Genomic DNA, 20765 nt, shown 5'->3' on the forward strand with positions numbered 1-20765 from the left:
CGCCCATGAATTGGAGAAAATCGCAATTAACACGAAATTCGCGTATTCGCGGGAAAACCCCGGAAATCGCGTATTTCGCGGGAAAATCCCGGAAATCGCGTTAAAATTCGCGTTATCGCATTTGCGACTTTTGCATGTCCCTACTCATGTGGAACCAGTTAGGAGGAAATAAATTGCTAACTTCCCAAAAACAATAGCCTTTTTCTCGCGAGAATAAATCTGCTCCAAATAGAGACTCAGAATTGATCAAAAATCTGAACAAAAGCTGTGTCTTTAATAATTTCAAGCACATATACCGGTAGAGCGTGCATGCAACCAGATTTGCGTAATGTTGTAAAGCATGGTGGATATTTTGGCCTTTCTACGGCTCGACATCTATCACAGTGCTGGCGGGGAACAGGCACTGCTGTCTTCCAAAGAAGAATCCCCCACCTACACTTCCCCTCCCTTCCTCGGGGTCTTTCCTTCTCCCCTCTCTCTCCCACTACCACTCTCTTGCCTTCCTTCCCCTCAAACTTCTATGCTGCTTCGGGCTTCGGTATCATAGTCGAAGAGGAATAGTATTTTGTTTTGGGAGACGGGTGTGTTCAAGCATGCCACGAGAGCGAGAGACTGTCAGTAAAAAAGGCTGGGCACCCGAGTTTGAGGGGCTCTAGCGTCTAAACGAAGAAATCAATTTCATTGCAACAAAAAGCACGCAAAAGAGAATTCATTTCTACATTGGATCTTATACTTTTTAAATCTTTGGCTCCATAGTATTTCCTGTACTTAATTCTTTCTCAAAAATATCTGTTCTTTGCGCGTAAAATCCAGTTGCCCAAATTTGAGGGCTTGGTATTCCCGTAGTTTTCTAGTGCAATAAATTTCAATTTTGATGTAATAGTCAGATATAGTATTAAAATTTTGCAGAAAGCAAATTGTTAATGCCACTAAAATTGATTGCTTTGATTAAACTACGCAAACATCTCATCACTACCAATCAATTTTCAATTGCACCATTGGTTTCGAAGTTAGCAGATATTTGAGTATTTTACAACAAATCGATCAATTTTAGTGGCACGAACAATTGTTTTCTGCAAACCGTTAATACTACATCTGGCTTTCTGATATCAAAATTGCAAGTTACACGAACGAAAACTACAGGAATACTATGCGCTCAAATTTGGGCAACTTGATTTTACGCACAAAAACGGGTAATTTTTTTTATAAAAATGAAGTACAAGAAATACAATAGATCCAAAAATTTAAAAAAGTATGTTATCCAACGTGGAAATAAATTCTCTTATGCATACTTTTTGTTGCATTGAAATTGATCCCTATGTTTAGGCGCTAGAGCTCCTCAAACTTTGCTTTTTTTACGGACAGGTTTTTGCTTTTTTTACGGACAGTAGGCATGGGCTGCATTAAAAAAATTACCTGTGTTTTTTAGTGAGATTTAAAAGCAATAATAATACTGCCTCAGCTGTGGAAAAATACCAGTAAAAAAATACTTTCATGATTGATTAAATACTTGAATAAAACAAACGCTCATAATGCCCTAATTATCCGGTATTTCCACAAATTAGAATAACGGGTGGGAAGAATACACGGAAAAAGTCATTCCCAGACATTTTTTAGAGAGACGCATCTGGAAATTGCATCGGATGCTTGATTGCCTTACAGTGAGACGGTGATAGAGATACAGTTGTCGAAGGGACTGTCATACACATGATTTCGGTGCATACGCTTCAATTTTTGGTGTTTTTTTCTGGCGAATACATAATACATTTGAAGTTCTCTCCGGAAATGATCAGTGCTTTTCCTACAGCCAGCGTTTTTTTCAGACCAAGACACCGCCATCAGAACGTCTTCTACCATGGTGTTAATAAATAGTCTTCTTATTCAAGCACCTGACGGCGTCCGTCAGGCACAAACTTTGGCTATACAAAAAGCACTCATCTGTGCCCGAGAAAGCTCTTGTAATTTTAATTTTTGTTGTATAAACATGTGTGAAAATGTGTTTACACTTGTATGATGTAAAGACAAGGTAGGATTTTACATTTCTAGAATCGGTAATAGTTATGTCTAAAATACTGCGATCAAATAAAATTTGATGTGTAGGTCACAGTTCTGTTTAGTTTAGAAAAATATATACATTTCACCGTTCAATAACATTGATTTTCTTGCCTTCTATGGCTAAAAAAATCTTTTATATCTATAATAGATAACACCTGTATCAAACTCGTGGTTTTGTAGAAGTACCGTAAGATGATTCGAAAATAAGAAAGAGACTAAGGAAGGTTACCCTATAACTCATTGCCATGCATATTTTGAGGTAATTTATGTATTTTTTGTATGCGTCATGATGTATCCTAATAGTGAGTATTGACCATGTATTGTTTCATTGCTTTATTTAGGGCCATTTTACTTGTTTGCTAACCGCTATGTTCAGCATTAATCGTCGGTCATTGCCTATGAAAAACAATACGCAGAATTTTATATCGAAATTCTGGCACAATTCAGCTTTGAGAGGGGGAGGCGACAGCATTTGAGTTTACCCATTATTTTCAATAATAATTCCTCTTTTGCACTTTCGAGTCAGTCATACATATAATACATGCACACAGCAAACTTAAGTCATATCTTAATTGAAGGGTCTAAGGTTTTCCTGGCGAATAGATTGGAGGAAGAGTTCTCAGGTTTCCAGCCGGGTCCAAGGGTTTTTTCAGCACCAAGGTTTCGAGGGCAAAGTCTGCAATCGTCTTCAGGATGAATGGATCATTCACCCTGAAGACTATGGCAGACTTTGCCCTCGAAACGTCGGTGCTGAAAAACCCTTGGACCCGGCTGGAAACCCGAGAACTCTTCCTCCTTATCTTAATTAATTTGATCGCATAGTGAAAAGAGACTTGTGAATAACTGTGGTGTACACATTTAATAAATGAAATTAAAATTATTATTAATATATTATAAATTATTATTTTTTATCCTTCATTATTATAATATTTATGTGGTTGGCCAATATAGGTTTTTGTTACAAAAATAAATGAGAAATAAAAAAAACAATTGGTATTAATATAATTACGGCACTTCTTTGCAGAGCTATCCTTTTAATGGCTGGATAAACATAGTGAGTCCGACTCGCGAGGAAACTACCATTTATGGAACACCATATGAAATGATAAAGCAACGGCAATACTATACCTGATGTGCCAAATCTTGTCCATTATCAAATGTGCCCATTAAATCAGGAGTTGACGAATAAGCAATTATTCATTCTTTCATATTTTTTCTTGATAGAAAAAAATAATGTATTTATACCTTGGGATAAAGTCATAACACCTACCAATTTTGAACTGTTTTATAATTAGGCATTTGGCTGCAATTTTCATAAAATTACTTTGCAAGTAAAATATGTAATTAGAATATTTTTATTTGTAATTGATAATTCAAAATGGACATGGAATTTAACATTCATACAAAAAAATCTAAATCATGTAGTCAAATCTTCATGAATACTGTTAATTATCTTATTTGGGAGAGACCCGTGTGTTTCTACACCTCAGTATCCAATGTGATTGGATTCTGGGAAAGTAATGAATGGAACAACCGACTTGTTACTTGAAGGAATTCCGAGAGAACCGGCTAAAGATAAGGAAATATTACCCTCGAAAACCATAGTAAATGTAATATATTACACTTTCCCAGCGAACAACATGCATGAACTCTTCTCAGGATACCGCACGGGTAAGATTGTGTATTGTAGCTGTGAGAATGGGTAACGAGTCAGTACCTGAAACATCGGCTCTCTTACACAATCTTACCTCCATGGTATCCGGAGAAGAGTTTATACATAGTAAATGCGACATACATATATTATTGCATATGGCCCAGAGAAGGAAAGGAAAATTTGATCCCTCATTTCATCAGTTGCGACATATGGGAGGATATCACTCATGGGCGTACCCAGCGAGGAATACTCCTAAGGAAGGAGTTAAAAATAAAAGAGTTAACTTCATAAAAGTAAAAGAAGGAAATTATAAGCTACGCAGAAGAAGCAGATATTTCCACCAAGTTGTAACGTAATGTAAACAAGCCGCCATGTTGTCTGTTTAGATAATTTAAAATTAACAACGGTAGTGAGGAGGCAAGAATGGTAGTTAGGGACGCGGAGAGAAAATACACAAGCGGGAGTCATGGGTTGAGAGAGCTAAGTATCAGACGTGTTTTATAAGATCGGCAGAACAAGAAAAAAAGAGAGGACGCAAAGAAAAAGGTGTAGAAAGATCGAGGAAGGGATCGTGGAGGAAGATATCAGGCAGAGAGTGGAGTTGTGGAGTATTGTACCATCCGGCGGTGTTTGAGTGGAGACGCGAGCAGTGAACCCGATAAGTAGACTTGAATGATTATAACAAATACACAAGGGGAAGAGTTAAAAGCCCATTGGAATATAAATGGAAGTTATGCAATCTGTTTGTTATAATTATCAATTGTAAATTGTGCCCAATTAGTCTTATTTCATGATATTCTGAATATAAAAGTGTAAAAGTGATATTTTGTGCATGTTATTTTATAATTGTGTTTTTATACCCTAAGATAACACGAAACCAAATAAATAGTAGGTGAGTAGTGTTACATTGATTTGTAGTGATACAAAGTACAGGGACAGCTAGAAATATCTAATAAAAAATACATATTGTGATTTTATTTTGTGGTATCCTCATCGTATTTTAATTAATAGAAAGCCAAGGGAAAATCATTTTTTGGGCCATAGAAATGGTGGAAAAATTAAAGGAGTTTTACATGAACTTTATGTTGCCTAAAATATGCCAGAATGCATCAGGTTACAATAAATAATTGTACTGGTATTGATGCTTTTTCATTTGAACCAACACTGTCCTCTCAAATATTTATCCCTAATTTTCAACATGTCCACAGGTCTACCAGAGACAAAATATGGTGACATATGTATCCCTGTATATCAGGGTGCAGCCAACAGCAGCCTCCTGCCCCCGCCACTGTTTTTCCCCGGATAATTGCAAATAGCTGTGTAGAACAAATTTTTTTCACCACCAATTTTATAAATTAATTAAAATTGTAACAAATTTAAGTATGACCTTCTCTCCATGAGCACTTACAATATGCACAGTTTTATACATTGAAATAATTATTAGCTAACATCCGCGCGAACCAAGTATTGCGAGTCACATGCGGGTCAAATGTTTCCGGACATGGCCTTAGAAATGGGTCTCTAACCGGGTAATGAGATCGCAATATATAAAGTTACTAATACCACCTCTAAATACCCTCTACCAATTATGAACCGAGTCAAAATTTTTCTCCTAGAAAAGATAAAATGCTGAGGCATGACTTTCATTTTCTCCAGGAATCTTCAAATGAGTGATATAAAAAAAATTAGGATACCATGACCCTTCTGCCTACCGAGATTTTAGTGCCGATGACAGCAGTACAGACTTCATAGTTAAGAAAAAAATGAAATGGGTAAAATCCCAGGGGAGTTCAGGTTTAATAACTGTATAAGTATTTTAATGAATGTAATTATAAACACGTTAATGTCTCCTGTGAAATTCACTCATTGTAAAAATTTTAGAATTTGAAGATATTTTTCCTACTTATTAGTATAAAAAAGAGTTTGTAAGGCGTGTGAAGACCTTTCACCATTGGAGCTGAAGCGGCAATTTAAAAATTTAGAGGTAATTTAAGGTGCAATAAAAATTATACTGTTGTTGCCATCTTAGGAATAATTTAGGAATTATGTGCGCCATAATACATATTCATTAAGTAATATAAATGTGGACTTAGTGATGGATTGCTACAGCAAAGGATAGAGAGAAAAAGGAAACGGCAATTTACAAAAGCGATACGAAATTTCACGCGTCCTCGTTACCATCTATTATGTAGTGCAGTATTGATTACCGACGAGGAATAATTCTCGTCAAGCGGTCTAATTTAATAATTATACATGGGTCATTCCATGTCAGTTCATCCAGGCATGACACCCACCGACTCGGATTTTGATTAAACTTGGCTTCTTTCATCCTTCCATGTTGGAATCAAACAGTGTAAAATATTTCTTGGCTATCTCTAGTAGTTTTTTTTCACGACCATTTGAAGTTTTGGTGAAACTGCAGTTTTTCAATGAATGCAGTCTCCAGAGGGAAATAATTTGTCTCAGCCATACTTTCATCCGATGATTCATGTTGTGTTACAATAAAGTTAACTTGTATTGACATGTATCCTGTATTTTGATGTGTTTTATAAAGCAACAATCAAGTTATCCCCAGCAATGATGGGTAAGTGCTATGAATTCCTTAAAATATTCTATTTCAAAAATATATTTTTTTATCGGGAGAAAAACAACCTGCACATAAAAAATGTTTTAATTTTTGAACTCATTATGTACTAGATTCATGTTGTAAATATTTTCTTAGATATAGAGAACAGTTAACACTTGAAGGAGGACCCAACACTGACTACCTGAGTCGTGAAAAGGGATTTTTTTACATAATTTTTTTTTAACATCAAAGCAAGCAAAAAGCCATGAATTTTATTTTTACAGGTGGTGGGTCATACCTTAAGGAATATTAGAAAAAATAATTTAGCTTGATTCAGATATTGCCTCAGGTCAAAATTTGATGTTTTATTGAACCATGTTTTTGATGCAAAATTTTCTAAAATCTTATGAAACATATGAGTGTAGAGAATTTCCAATGTTCCTTAGGATATTTTTCAATTAGGTTTTGGAATCCCCATGACTTCTATGGTAAACCTGCAAATTTTCATAAGAATCGGATGAAAACTATGGCTGAGACAAATTATTTTCCTCCGGAGGTACAAGTGCCTCTGGAGACCGCATTCATTGAAAAACTGCAGTTTCACCCAAACTTCAAATGGTCGTGAAAAAAAAACTATTAGAGATAGCCAAGAAATATTTTACACTGTTTCATTCCTGCATGGAAGGATGAAAGAAGCCAAGTTTAATCAAAATCCGAGTCGGTGGGTGTCATGCCTGGATGAACTGACATGGAATGACCCACAATGCAGTTTCTTAATTTACAATACTTCCATGCTTTCACTGAAGTGCCGAATGAAGAACGACATGAGACACTGAAGAAAGAGAGCAGAATTCAATGGAGGAAATATCCAAAGCAAAGAAACCGACCGAGAGACTGTCCACCCATCGTAAAACAAAAAACTCTTGAGGCCTCCTTAGGCCATCCGAGATCCTGACCGCCAGCGGAACGAAATCTGACACCGCAGAGGGAGGAGCTCACAATGCTTGAGAGTCCTCCTCCCCTACCATTATTTTCTTCCCTCTTGATGCCCCCTTCCACACAAACAACTTCCCCTCGAATTCAAACTGCAGCAGTCGCTTTCGGAACTAAATGCCAGCGACCGTTATCATGGAGTTCCCCCGAAGTATCCTTTCCTCTTAACAATAAAGTTCATTTTGAAAGTACCATTTGTCCTCATGGATAACTAGGAAAATAATTGATATAAGGAGTTTTATTCCAAAGGTATATCCAAACGCAATTATTCAGGAGCCTTAAATTATTCATTAAGTTTTTTTTTTTTTTTCAAAAATCTTAAAATCCAACATATGCCGTTAAAGAGGCAATTTTCTCCATTGAATCTTCCTGAGCGCTACAGTTAACTTTCCCACAAGCATTTCAAAAATTGTCACAATCATTTCTCTCTTTATCAGTTGACCTACTCTAAGAAACGTGAAATTATTATTGGCAAGGGCAACTTATAAGGCACAATCACAAGCAATTAACATAAGATAAACTAAAGGCAAGAAGATATATGATGCAGAAAATGTCTTTTACATCCTTATTTATTTTTTTAATTATAGGAAAGCCTAGGAAAAAAGTGAGCCTCGGAAGAAACAATCGTGATGTTGCAAAAACGACAAAAATTACAGCAAAGATTACCACAGTGAGGCAAAGATGAGTTCTGTTCCATTCTTCTGAGCACTAACCATGTTGATGTTGCCGGTCACTGCAGCAACATCAAGGAGGAGAACAGTTGGAATAATGAAACAGAAGTCACGATAAACATCGGTAAAGTTGCATCAAAATGCATAAATACTGAGGTTGAACACATAATAAACACCCTGAACAACATTGACCAGGGATGGGCCGACGATGACTACAAGTATTGTTTCCAAGATTTCATTCGAAGAGCAACACTAAGACCTACAGATTAAGATACAATTCCCTTTTCAGATTTAACCCCTCAACGCCGTCATGCGTACCCAGTACGCGCCCTTTAAATTTCGTATGCCGCCGTCATGCGTACCCAGTACGCTTCCTGACCTACTGTATATAATATTTTTTCTCCGCCAGATATTGCATGTTAAATTAAAACTAATTGCTCTATCATTTGAAGAAATGTTTTTCCTCTCCAATAAATATTCATAACAGCTTTATGCCTTCAAGATGTTTTTAAAATGCTTTGATAAAATTCCGTTTTAAACCAGTGCGTTGACGACTTCGGTCCAAAAACTCAACGCCTTCCTTCAACTGTTCTATCATGAAAAAATCCGCCTATTCTGCTTGAAAGACGTCAAGAAGGGTCAGCTACTTTAGCTTGAGATATGGTATCTTCTAAGCTGAATGCCTTCTCTCTGTCTTCTCCTTGTTTGTCGTCACCTCGAGCCCCAAGTGTGTTTGGCCCGCCTCGTTAGTCCTTAGCGTCCTAGGCGAAGGGGCCATGTGCTTCGCTCTGCATTTATTTTTTTATTTTTTTTTCTGGACAGTAATCAACGAAGATAAGATTCCATCTAAACAGTCAGCATATACCAGGGCCCCTTCGATATATTTTCTCGTCTCTTGAGGGAGCTTCCAAACCACGAGCTTCAGTCCACTAGAGCCATTCATGCTGTGTGGTGTTCTTTCAGGCAGTGTGTTGAAATTCTCATCGGGTGTACTTCCTGTGAGTGGTATTTTATATAATAGGGAATCCTACGAAATGGGAATAGTATTGAAAGGCAAAATAGAGACTCGGAAGTGTTTGTGTGTTACGCTATAGTAAATTCATTGGTGGGGTGAATTTCAAGGACCTGTTACTGCATTCGTAACTAATGGAAAGAAAACGCCATTACAAGTGGTGTATGAAGTTATTTAGGAGACTATTGAATGCGGCAGTCCTAAATTCATATGTTGATCATAAGAAAAACACATCTAAAAATTTGACTTATCATTTCGCGTGCCATTGGTTGAGTAATATTTTGGAAATATCCAACGTCATATGAACTGTTTGGACATGGCCGTCACTCATTACACAATTTAGTGCCAAGACTCACAGAAATACATTTCCTAAAGACAATTCCTGCAGCTGGGAAGAAATCAAAGTCTCAAAGGAGGTGTGCAGTTTGTGCCTAATATGGGAAATGAAGAGACTGCGTGTACTGGTGTGAAAAATGTGCAGTAGGATAATGTTTGGATTGCTTCAAACCATGTCACACAAAACATATTTTCTAAGTTAAATCAATTTAATATTCACATATTGACGTTTGAAACATTAGCACGTGATTACCTAAATGAAATGATACAGTAATAATGGAACAAAGTCAGAGAAGTGGGCGGAGTGGTAAATTTTCAAGTGGGCGAAACGGGTAATCCTTTCGTAAGTATCCAATCTGTTATGACATTTTCAACCCCAAATAACTATATTACATCATGTAATTGTATTTTTTTTAATGCATGGAATGTTAGAGATCTCGGAGCTTATTCGAAACCAAATTAAAATCTTTCGAAATTGAAAATGTATTCATTAGTTCATAAAAGGAGATACATAAAAAAATAAATATTTTTCAAATCGCTCGAAAAATTATTATATAGTAGCGCATTATATTACGCAAGTTTACTAAAAATTTCAATGATACTGATCGTATATTATGAAAGATATAAATTATTGAATGATAGTATGCCAAAAAGGCAAAGTCATTTAAATCTCATCCGGCCGCTGAGATGGGATTTAATTAAATGCCCGCCGCGCTTGAGGGGTTAAAAACCTAAATTTTTAACATCTAAGAATCGATATTATTGCATTATTTAATAATAAAGGTAGCATCCAAGACTTAGCTTGACCATCCATTACTTCTCATCAGGCTGATCAATAACACCATATTAACTGCAAATGTCTACCACATTTAGCAAAACTTTACACTGTCTTCTTCTATGCGCACTATCAACATATTCTATTATCAGACTTTTCCTCAAAATTAATGTAAAGTATAAGCAGACAAAAGAAACAAAGGGTAAATAATCACAATTTCATAAGACAGAAACCACAGTCCCATAATTTACGAGTGCTCTAGGTTTCTTCTTCGTCTTCTGCATTCATCATTAGCAACCTATCTGATCTGTTTGCCCGACATTCAGCCTCCTTGTTAACTTATTTATCAACAATAGAAGGCATCTACATTCTCCTACATGCTCCTCCAAATACAATTTTTCCCAAATTGAACGCTTTCATTTTGGCCAGATGTGAAAATTTTAAAAGCTCCACCACTCATCTTGCAAGTTAACCCTCCATTTACCCTCTGCAGAGGACATTGAGCTTTGGCTGAGGAGGATTGAGCACAGGACGTCAAACGAGCCTTCAATTCAAACAGCCACAGATACAAACTGCAACAATTAAAACTGGCAAAACCTATGAAAAGAAACAGTGTCAAAAGGGACCCCACAGATAAGTGAAACAAAAAAAACACGCAACTTTATCATATTTAGGTGGGTTAACTGTCCTTGGAATTCCCACCGAATTAATTCTTTCATAATTGCCAACATTTCCCCCTTTCCTAATCTATAATAATAATAATATCATAAAAAGCTTAAACCCACCACGATTCGTCACTTATCTGCACTTTTTGTAGCTCAATTAGTAGTCATTTACATGCCATGGGCTGAGGATATTTTATGGGACTTAGACAACTACTTCTACAAAATGGGTATTCAAAGCGTCATTTGGGCAACCTCTTTTCCTAGTCATCCTATAATTTTCAAACAAAAGGACTGCTTTTACGGTGATTCATCCCTTGAGGTACAATGAACACTGAGCTGAGCCACATAAGATGAAGGGAGACCCTTCCCTGCTCAGAGGAAAAACCTCCTGAGGGTCTGCTAGGGGTTGTTTGCCACTGCATTCCTGTTGAGTCTGCATTCACTCACTCAACTTGAACGTTGGTTAAGATAGGGGAGCTAACTCCAAACTAAGCCACAGGCACGTAAATCTTACACAATCAGGGTTAGAGGCAATTCCTTCCCATCGGCATACCTCACACATACTTAGAGGGTTTTGTCTGGGGGTGCTCAAAGGCTTCACCTAGGATTTCACCCTATGACCAGCAGCCAAGTGCTCTACCCACAATGCTTAGACCACCCATCCCATTTGGCCAACAATAACACGTAGGACTCACTTCAGAATTCTGTATAATACCCCTTCCAGATTTGAAAAGTCTCTAATAATAAAGAAAAATTATGGGATCATCCATAGTTAAGCGTTCCACCAGCGTCACCAATAACTACCTTAAAAAAAATAACACAACAATGTTTGGAGAGGATGAGCCATAGTTAAGAGGAGTACATAGAAAATAATACTAAGTGCTCAGATAAGTATCCACAACTTACTCCGCTGACTGAAAGTAGATTTAGTGGCTTAGGTGCCACTCAGAATATGCCACAACAACATGAGGCAGAGTCCACCATCACATTGGAGTAAGCTATACATTACAGAGCTTACCAAATAACAACAAATGCGATTATGACCAGCATTATAAATCCAGCTTTCTCTCAACACTAGTTGAGATGAATTTCGTTGCAGACAATGAAAATTGATCGAAATGATAAAAATTAGAGCCTACAAGACACATCGCAAAATTAAAGGAGAACCCTTAATTTGCTAAAATGGAATAATGCCTACCTCAGAAAGACCTCATTTGAGAAGTTATTTTCAATTGAAAATGCATGTTCAATCTAGGAATTTTCCTACTTATCAATCACACAGCACATAGATGATCCAATATCCTCGTCGATGGAGATCAGTAATAACACAAATATGCTGGCAAGAGGCATAAAAAACGTCAACACCTGAGATAAACTGAAATCCTTATCAGCAAGATAACTCCACCAATAAGACAACAACAAATTCTAGATTAAAAGGTGACTCACTTAAAATCAAGGCTGAAGTTACGCTGATGGCTTCCCAATCGAGTCCTCCCATGGACAGTGGGGACCGAGGCAGGAGACAATCGGGCACTGCCTTGGGAGCTGGTAAGAGGACGGTGCCTCTCCGACAGCGAGGAGGGCGAGAGTGATGGGGAGGTGGAAGGCCCACCACCACTGATGCCCGGCCCATCGCTCATAGCTCATGGAGACACCAAACGGTGACAGGGCTAGAAGTCAGGGTGGGGAAGGATTTACCAAGTGAAATCAGCTGCAGCACATTCTGAGTATCCTGCAAGGGAGTAAAGCTGTCGGGAATCGTGATACCACAGGTAGGCCACTGAAAATTTGATAATATAACCATTCCACACTGAGTAAGGCACTTAAGCTAATATAATGCTCCCTTCAAAAATAAATTAGATTATGTAACAACCACATCCACCATGCACTAAATCCCACTGTATATAATTACATTCGAGGCATATTCAAAAATAGGCCATGAATTCACGAAGATGTCACTTAACTCAGTTCAAGCTTTAATTGAGTTGAAGTAAGCCACGACAGCGCGTATCACGGATAGTGCCGAGATTTCGTTAGGCTGAAAATACTTCTGATACAGTTGAACTTCATTACCTTTCTACATATCATCCGATGTCCATTTCACCTGCGATGCTAATTTATGTTCCGCGACGGCGATTAAAAGGGGCGCACGGTACTTTCTAAATGCAAAGTATAACTGACAAGAATCACTTAACATAAGGTACAAACGCAAATTGACTACAGATGAAGGTCGCTCGCCGTAAAAACGCGAATGCTTAGTTCCTGAAAACGTTTTAAAACAAATTTACGGCTGTTGCGCAAAACAAGTTTCAGTACGGAATCCCTAATACCTCATAACAAACCATATTACCAGACAAGAATTCTTGGGCGTTTCTACAACATGGGTGTGCCCGGGGAAAAAAATAAAACAAATCCTTTTAAATTTCCAAATAAACAGCCACGAGGCGATTGAAAATATTCTTGGTCACCAAAACTCAGAAGTCAGCTATCGACGACACAATTTAAGGCGATGAATTAGATGTTTACTCTCCCACATCTACTTCCGTGTTTTGGCTTCGCACTTTCTAAACATTGAAGACACAGTGGATGTGGATCGTGCTTGATCGTAGAAATTCACTAATGGCCATCAAATTGCGTTAATTGGACCACCATATTTTCTTTGACTTCTCAGGTACAGGATATGCACCTCACAATTATTCTTAAAGGGATAAAATTTCTCTTACAGGATAAATGCTGTTAGGAATGTGCCAACACCATGGCAGCCATACTGTCGGGTGTAACAGGGTAGCCAACGTTGTAGAGTTGTAGTAAGTTTTTGTACCACAATATTTTTGATCAATATATTGTTGCTGACAGTCTTGTGGGGGAAATTGAGTTCTTTGAAATAATTAATGCTAATATTTAATTGCTGGTGATCACTTCCATATGATACTATATTTGCTAGTAAAATTCAAGAGTAATGCAGTTGTCCCTCTGTCACTCCCATTCGCAAGAGGTTATTAGTGGTAAGCACCTTAAGGACGTTTAAAACTGAATTTATCATCTCATCGTTCATTGATTAATGTGGTTGGCCAAATTTATTATGGCGAAAAATTTTTGTATTAGCAGTATGTCTTGTGATTAGGAATTGCTTTTTAATCCATTCGTCCCTGTTTTCAATTGCTTTCTACATTTTGCGATGGTTTGTAAGATATACGTTCTGCTGATAATGGCTTGATTGTGAATTTATCACCTCATCGTGCATTGATTATTTTGGTTCGCCAAATTTACTATGTTGCAAAATGTTTGCTCTTACGTTAATTATTTTGATTAGGAATTGATTTGTAATCTGTTCTTCCATGATTACAATTGCCTTCTTAATGTCTGGGTGGTCTGTAAATATCTGTTCTGTTGATAATGGCCTGATTGAAAGATACGCAACCTTAAGGCTAAAATACTAAGAGAATAAATATTGGTTTTAAATCTAAAATTACTCGTGTAACTACAACAAAATTCACGACAACACAATTCCATCGACTCCATAACCTCTTCAACTTAGTTCGTACTATCTGTTGAAGCGACTATACTTCACTTTGTTCAAGTTGATCATTCGTGTGACTACGCATAAGATAAGACAGAAGGGTAACCATTTTAATTTCCATTATTTTCAGCAGCTTGGGAAACAACAGAATCACGCTTGTGGCTGGCACCTTTCTGCTGGACCTAAATAAGTTCTACTGGTTCTACTTGACCTCTCGCTCACTGCGTGGTCTGCGTTGGTGAAGGATTGCCGATTTATTCTACAGTGCAGTGTAAGATTGAGTCATGCATGCTATCAAATTTCCAGCAGTTGGCTCGGTTTTGAGGAGATGGATATCGACTTCAGGAGTGACCCTGTCAGGAAAACAGGTCACTGTAAGAGACGCTCTGAATGCTGCTTTAGATGAAGAAATGGAAAGAGACGAACGTGTGTTCTTGCTCGGCGAGGAGGTAGCAATGTATGATGGAGCTTACAAAGTTTCGAGAGGATTGTGGAAGAAGTATGGGGATAAAAGAATCTTGGATACTCCAATTACCGAGATGGGTTTTGCTGGAATCGCCACAGGAGCAGCAATGGCAGGGTTAAGGCCGGTTTGCGAATTTATGACTTTCAATTTTTCAATGCAGGCCATCGATCAAGTCATAAATTCGGCCTCGAAAACATTCTACATGTCAGCTGGCCGTGTAAACGTACCAATCGTGTTTCGCGGCCCAAATGGTGCTGCGGCGGGTGTTGCAGCTCAGCATTCTCAGTGTTTTGCGTCGTGGTACGCCCATTGTCCAGGCCTGAAGGTCGTGTCCCCATACTCATCAGAGGACGCGAAAGGTCTTCTTAAATCTTCCATTCGGGATCCAGATCCGGTCATATGTTTAGAAAATGAAATGCTGTACGGAGCTAATTTTCCTATGTCCGATGCCGCCATGTCGAAGGACTTCCTTGTGCCTATTGGGAAAGCTAAAATAGAGAGGGAAGGGAAGCATATAACCTTAGTTGCGCTCTCACGAGCTGTTGGAAAGTGCTTGGAGGCTGCCGAAGAATTGGCAGGGGAAGGAATTGAGTGTGAGGTTATTAACCTCCGAAGCTTAAGGCCCCTTGACATGGATGCGATCAACAAATCGATCGTTAAAACTAATCATTTAATCACTGTTCATGAGGGCTGGCCGTATGCAGGGATAGGATCGGAAATTTTATCACAAATCATGGAGGGAGAAGGGTTCTTTCATTTGGATGCACCAGCCGTGAGAGTTACTGGAGCTGACGTACCCATGCCATACACTCAGTCACTCGAGGAAGCAGCCCTTCCACAGAAACATGACATCTCAAGAACTGTGAAAAAAGTATTGAATGTGCAGTGATAATGGTAATAAAATGTGTCCATAGGTACACCCTCAAGTGTAGATAATTTATTCCTTTGTTGTTATGTCACAGACTGTTGTTCGGGGACTTAATTTTGTTTTATGAAATTTTTATACATGAAATACTATATCTTTTTTGTTAACTTATTACTAAGAAAATTGGGTCATGAAATGATAATACCAGAAGCATATGTGAATCCAGTGTGGGACATAAAATCTGGCTGAAGTATTTTGAACTCTCATTTGATGCCTATGTAGTGCTCATGTAGGTTAAAATAAAGCCATAAAAATGGTAAAGTCTGTTAAATCCTGGGTTTCTTTGTCATTATTTCTGTTTGATTCGTATTTTCTGGTAAAGCACTTCATCCCGAAAGTTAGCCAAGATAGGCGAGTGTGGAGGTTGACTCAAGCTGAGCAACTAGCACAATCTAGGTTTGTGGTCGAGTTCTTTTGGGTCATCTTACACTTCAAGGGTATTTGTGGCTAGTGTTATAAGGCTTTGCCTAAAATTGAACCTGAGATCCTTGGAGCAGTAAACCATTGTTGTACTGATCCAAACCGGCATAATTATTTCACTACGTATAACCAACAATTTAGGCTTAGGGGTCATTCCATTTCAAATCAACCAGGCCATGACACCCACCGACTCGGATATTCATGAAATTTGCCATGGTCGTACATTCTGGTATAATTAGAAATTATGTTCAATTTTAGCCTCCAATTGTTAATGAAATATGAGCAATTGAAATTTGGGCATGACCCCTAAAGTGCCGCAATGTGCAACACATGGTGATTTGTATTTTCATCCATAACTCCATTACTGTGAGATGGAAAGGCATGATTTTTTTTCAAAAGCTAAGTGGTCCATAATGATCCCACGATTATCATTGAATATTCACTGCATGAAGATATTCAGCTGCAAAAAAAATAAAGTTTACAAAAAAATTTCGCTTGTACCATTTTTCATTGTCAGCATCCACAGGGAAAGGCCATGCGAATACAGACTCATGGTTCAGTTTAAAGTAATCATTAATGTATGAGCAAAGATCCTGATGAAAAAAATCATGAGTCCAACGTTCCTTTTAGTAAAAAATAATATTCATGGTCACGGGAAAAAAAAGGCTCTTTTTCAAGGCACATAGATATTACACACTTTAGAGGAGATATAAGCTTATACTCATGATTAAACAATATTGGAGCATGCATTATCTCACTATAGCGTATGCTACTGGCTCTTAGAGTAGGAAACACATAAGCAATCATGTGAATGTACTCCCCAACGTACTGTTAACTTCATGCTTTCAGGACTTTTCCTACTAAGTTATCTCTTCCATGGGTAATGGGTAACTGAATAGTATGGTATAAAATCTAAAGGCAGAAGAGAGCCATCAGAAAGTTTTCTCCAATTCCAGTATAAGTGAAGTTAATTAATTTCTCAGTCATATGGCTGCTGCCTCAGTGATATCCTGGTTGAATTTCGGACTAAGTAACTCATGTTTGTGTGACTGATAGCCAGGCTTACATTTTATCATCTCATTCTTATTGAGGTCTGTCTTGCCATTTCAGAGATAGCATTGTGCAGTGTTGGCAAAGAACTCAGTTCTGAATTTCACAAAAAGAGCTACACAAACACAGCTAAAACTTTTCATTTCAAAGAGCTACCAGAAGTGGACAGAGATTTAATTACCCTGTGGTGCAATATTCCTATTTCATCACTGTTGACTGTGTGCTCTCTTCACCTTCATTGCGACTTAAAGAAATAAGAGTGTTATCAGCTTAAATTCTGTACCCCTTTGCCATACAAAAAGGTCCTGTGAGGAACTTTCTGAGGACCATACCTCTATAAAAGTGCAAGTCTGTGAGAGCAGCGGGCATCCTGGTGAAGCCTAGAGGAAAAATTTGCTGTAGGTGTTCAAGAGGATTTTCAAAATTTGTATAAGTGAAGTTGTCTCCAATGGTATTGATGAATTCCGAAAAAAAGAAAATCAGAGACCATTGTATTTCATTGTGTACGAGGGGGCCAGCATGGGACTGACAATAAGAGATATAAGATTATAGTCGAGGAAAAACTGCAAGAGGTGCAGCAAAAAGATGAAAATAGTGGTTAAATTCTTGTTGAGCATTGCTGAGTAAGAATGGTAAGGTGGCTGTATTGTTGCTATCCTCGTAGGGGGTTAACACTAGGAGGATAGAGTTTTGTGTTACCTTGTAGGATAACAAGGGGTCATTTGAACCCTATTATGTTTTTAAAAACACATTTTAATATTTTTAAATATTATTCCCAATGTCAAAAATTAATGATAATTATTTTTTTTTAATCATGAATTAAACCGTATTCAGTAGTCTAATACATACACTCAATCTGTTCTTTATGTAAACAATAGGCATACTGGGTTTACACAATTGGCATAAAAATTTAAAAGAATATCGTTTAGTTATACATCTCATACAGACAAAAATTTTTATGCACACATTCCACAAACATTGGATTATTTATAGGTGCAATTGAGTGATATTTGGCGCCCTTTTCTTTTTTGTGCCTGTGGGAATGTGGCTGTTGTATTTGAGGACGTGTAAATAAATTGATATATAATATCCATTATGTCTACTCTCACTTTATTTTTATTATGAAATACAATGGTCTCTGGTGTTTTTTTTTCGGAAATAGTGCAGTCTGAGTGAATGTTGCGGAATTCTTGTTCTTTTTTACCTCATAATGAGTGATAGTTTGGCCTAAGACATTTTTGAACACTTGGGTGGAATAGATTACAATATTCATGCGGACCAAAGGAGACAACTCATGACGGTTTTTGTCTGATCGTCCTTGCAAGAGAAATTTCCATTTTTTCAAATTTTGTGCTAGCTGGATCGGTGGAAAATAATTGTTACAAGTTACATTTATTCCTGAATTCTTGTATGCTTTGGTCAATCTAGTGTCTTATGTTCCCCCAATGCTTGATTTGATGGCCTATCTTCATCTTTTCCACAATATGGAAATGAATTTAGGCAGTATTTTGATTTCACATCTGTCAAAACCCAGTAGGTACTTGATTCCAAATTAGCCCAATTTATTTGCCTTATATTTTATGAAAGGGCACCTGCATTTCATAGGATAGAGCTATCCATCAGCTGGTACGCTTTCACCAGGATTGTTGGAGGTTTGCGAATTATTGAAACAATGTTTCCAAATTTCGGAAACCAAACAAAATTTATTTGTCCTAAGTGCTTGACTATGAGATAGTTGCTTTCAAATGGAAATTCAAACCGTAAATTATTATTATTAAATTGTTACAAGTAGGCATTGGCCTGTTGGTAACATGTACATATTATGCAAAAACAATAGGAAACATTATAAAAAGCCCTTGGTCCCTACTTCTTCAACCGCTTTTTAAAACTATGTAAATTTTTCGGGAAGGGCTCACTTAGTTTTGCTGGTAGGACGTTCCAGTCCCTTATGGTCCTATTCAAGAAGGAGAACTGCTTCGCATTTTTCCTTTGTGATCGGCACTTCATCTTGAACTGCGGTGATCATATTTTCCAACAAAGCTGGGTTTTGATATGTCCTTCCCAAATTCTTTCCATGCTTTTTCCCCACTCATTATTCTAAACATGCCACATAGCAGTGGCGGCACGTGCGTATACGCATGTTAGCAAGTGCACACCCAAAGATGAATAAATTATAAAAGAAAACTATTCCTTTGCAACGCGAAGGATAAAAGTACTGTCTGCATATGCAAGAAACATGAGCCTCCGAACGCTACAGCTATCTCCTTTTCGAATTCACCGCCCTACAAGTGTGCGATCCCGTGGCATCATGCCGGGCGCATTTTCGGTCTGTGCGATCGCTTGAGGGAGCTCTGGCGGGACGAGGTAAGCGGGGGGGTATGTGCTGTTCAAAGGGGCGATGGGAGCAGACTCAAAACCATGCGAATGCGCACGCGCATGTTTTTGGTGACTGACCAGCAGGTAGTGTAGTGGTGTAGCCGCCACCTACACTACGTGTGCCCAGGATCCTGATCCTAGTCCGTCTACAGAGCCATCTGTATAGGCGTTTTCTACAATACTTCCTCATAGGGTGTAAGGAAAAGAGAATGAATTTCAACTACCGTCACTTGTAAAGGTGTGTTGAGAATAATTATTTTCATACATGCTAATATTATTTCTGTTCATGCAATTTTAAGGGTAGAGTGTACCAGTGATATGTTTTGCTTGCTATGTATTCTATTACGACGAAATATGACGCTCATGGATTAGGATTAACATAATATAAATCATCCTATATCTGCTCTAATGCACACCCTAGATAAATTACCACCAGCCGCCACTGCCACATAGCCTGCTTCTTTTCCTCCTCTCTTGTAAGCTTTCCCACCTTAGAACCCTGAGCATTTCTGAAACACTTTCCGTTTTTTTATGCTTTCCCAGCACATACCTAGCAGCTTTTCTCTGCACCTTCTCCAATTTCTTGACCTCTCCTCTAAAATGTGGGTCTCAGGCAAGAGATGCGTACTCTAATGTTGGTCGTACTAGGGTTGTATAGGCCATTTCTTTGGTGGCCCTGGTGCTTCCTCTGAGGTTTCTCATCACCCAGTGCAATACTTTAAAAGATTTTTTGATTGTGTGCTCGACGTATAAACCCATCCTAAATTCTTAGATAAATGGACTCCTAACTATTTAAAGCTGTTTGATTTTGGAATTAAACTACCCAAAAATTCATAATTTCTGTTTCTGCATTTTCTTCAGTTGCTGAAGTTAACATATTTGGATTTATTTCCATCCTGTTTCTCGATACCCAATCCATTAATTTGTTTAAGTCATCCTGAAGAGTTTCCTGATCAATTTTATTTTCTAATTTCCTATAATTAATACAGTCATCCGCAAAAAGCCTTATATTAGAATTTACTTTTTCTGGGAGGTCATTAGAATTATACGGTATACTAAAAACTTATAAGGTATACTAAAAACAATAAAGGTCCTAAGACGCTTCCTTGAGGAACACCGGACGTTACCCTCGCTGTCTCTGAGCACTCATCCCCTACCTTAACTCTTTGCTTCTTGCCCTTGAGGAATTCATCAATCCACAAGATGACTCTTCCATCTATTTCCATTGGCAACTGCCTCATCTTAAGCATAAGCTGTTTGTGATCAACTTTATCAAAGGCC

At 37.8% G+C, this 20765-nt stretch overlaps 2 protein-coding genes across 9 annotated transcripts in view; one reads left to right on the top strand and one right to left on the bottom strand.

The window, feature by feature from the left end:
- Positions 1 to 12404, bottom strand: part of LOC124163613 (phosphatidylinositol 4-kinase beta) — a 176795-nt gene extending 164391 nt beyond the window's left edge. The window contains exon 1 of one of the 2 annotated variants that reach the window (XM_046540631.1): positions 12174 to 12404. In XM_046540631.1, coding sequence (XP_046396587.1) covers positions 12174 to 12367 — 194 coding nt within the window. In that variant the 5' untranslated portion in view covers positions 12368 to 12404. Of the gene's footprint in view, positions 1 to 11925; positions 12026 to 12173 lie in introns of those variants that run through there. The other variant, XM_046540632.1, reaches the window with a different exon arrangement.
- Positions 12405 to 12410: 6 nt separating this feature from the next.
- Positions 12411 to 15909, top strand: LOC124163615 (pyruvate dehydrogenase E1 component subunit beta, mitochondrial). Of its 7 annotated transcripts, none has more exons than XM_046540640.1 (2): positions 12411 to 12499; positions 14381 to 15909. In XM_046540640.1, the coding sequence occupies exon 2, from the start codon at positions 14532 to 14534 to the stop codon at positions 15600 to 15602; it is 1071 nt and encodes a 356-aa protein (XP_046396596.1). In that variant the 5' UTR covers positions 12411 to 12499; positions 14381 to 14531; the 3' UTR covers positions 15603 to 15909. The 7 variants fall into 7 exon arrangements, with proteins under 7 accessions (XP_046396596.1, XP_046396595.1, XP_046396593.1 ...); XM_046540639.1 differs by lacking the exon at positions 12411 to 12499 and adding an exon at positions 13453 to 13534 and having other exon boundaries at positions 14378 to 15909; XM_046540637.1 differs by lacking the exon at positions 12411 to 12499 and adding an exon at positions 13453 to 13534.
- The last annotated feature ends 4856 nt before the right edge of the window (positions 15910 to 20765 follow it).

Source organism: Ischnura elegans, chromosome 8 (genome assembly GCF_921293095.1).
Source record: "Ischnura elegans chromosome 8, ioIscEleg1.1, whole genome shotgun sequence".
Lineage (NCBI taxonomy): Eukaryota > Metazoa > Arthropoda > Insecta > Odonata > Coenagrionidae > Ischnura > Ischnura elegans.

Coding starts and splice junctions, on each gene's coding strand:
- LOC124163615 (XM_046540640.1), top strand. CDS start 14,532: ATGCATGCTATCAAATTTCCAGCAGTTGGCTCGGTTTTGAGGAGATGG.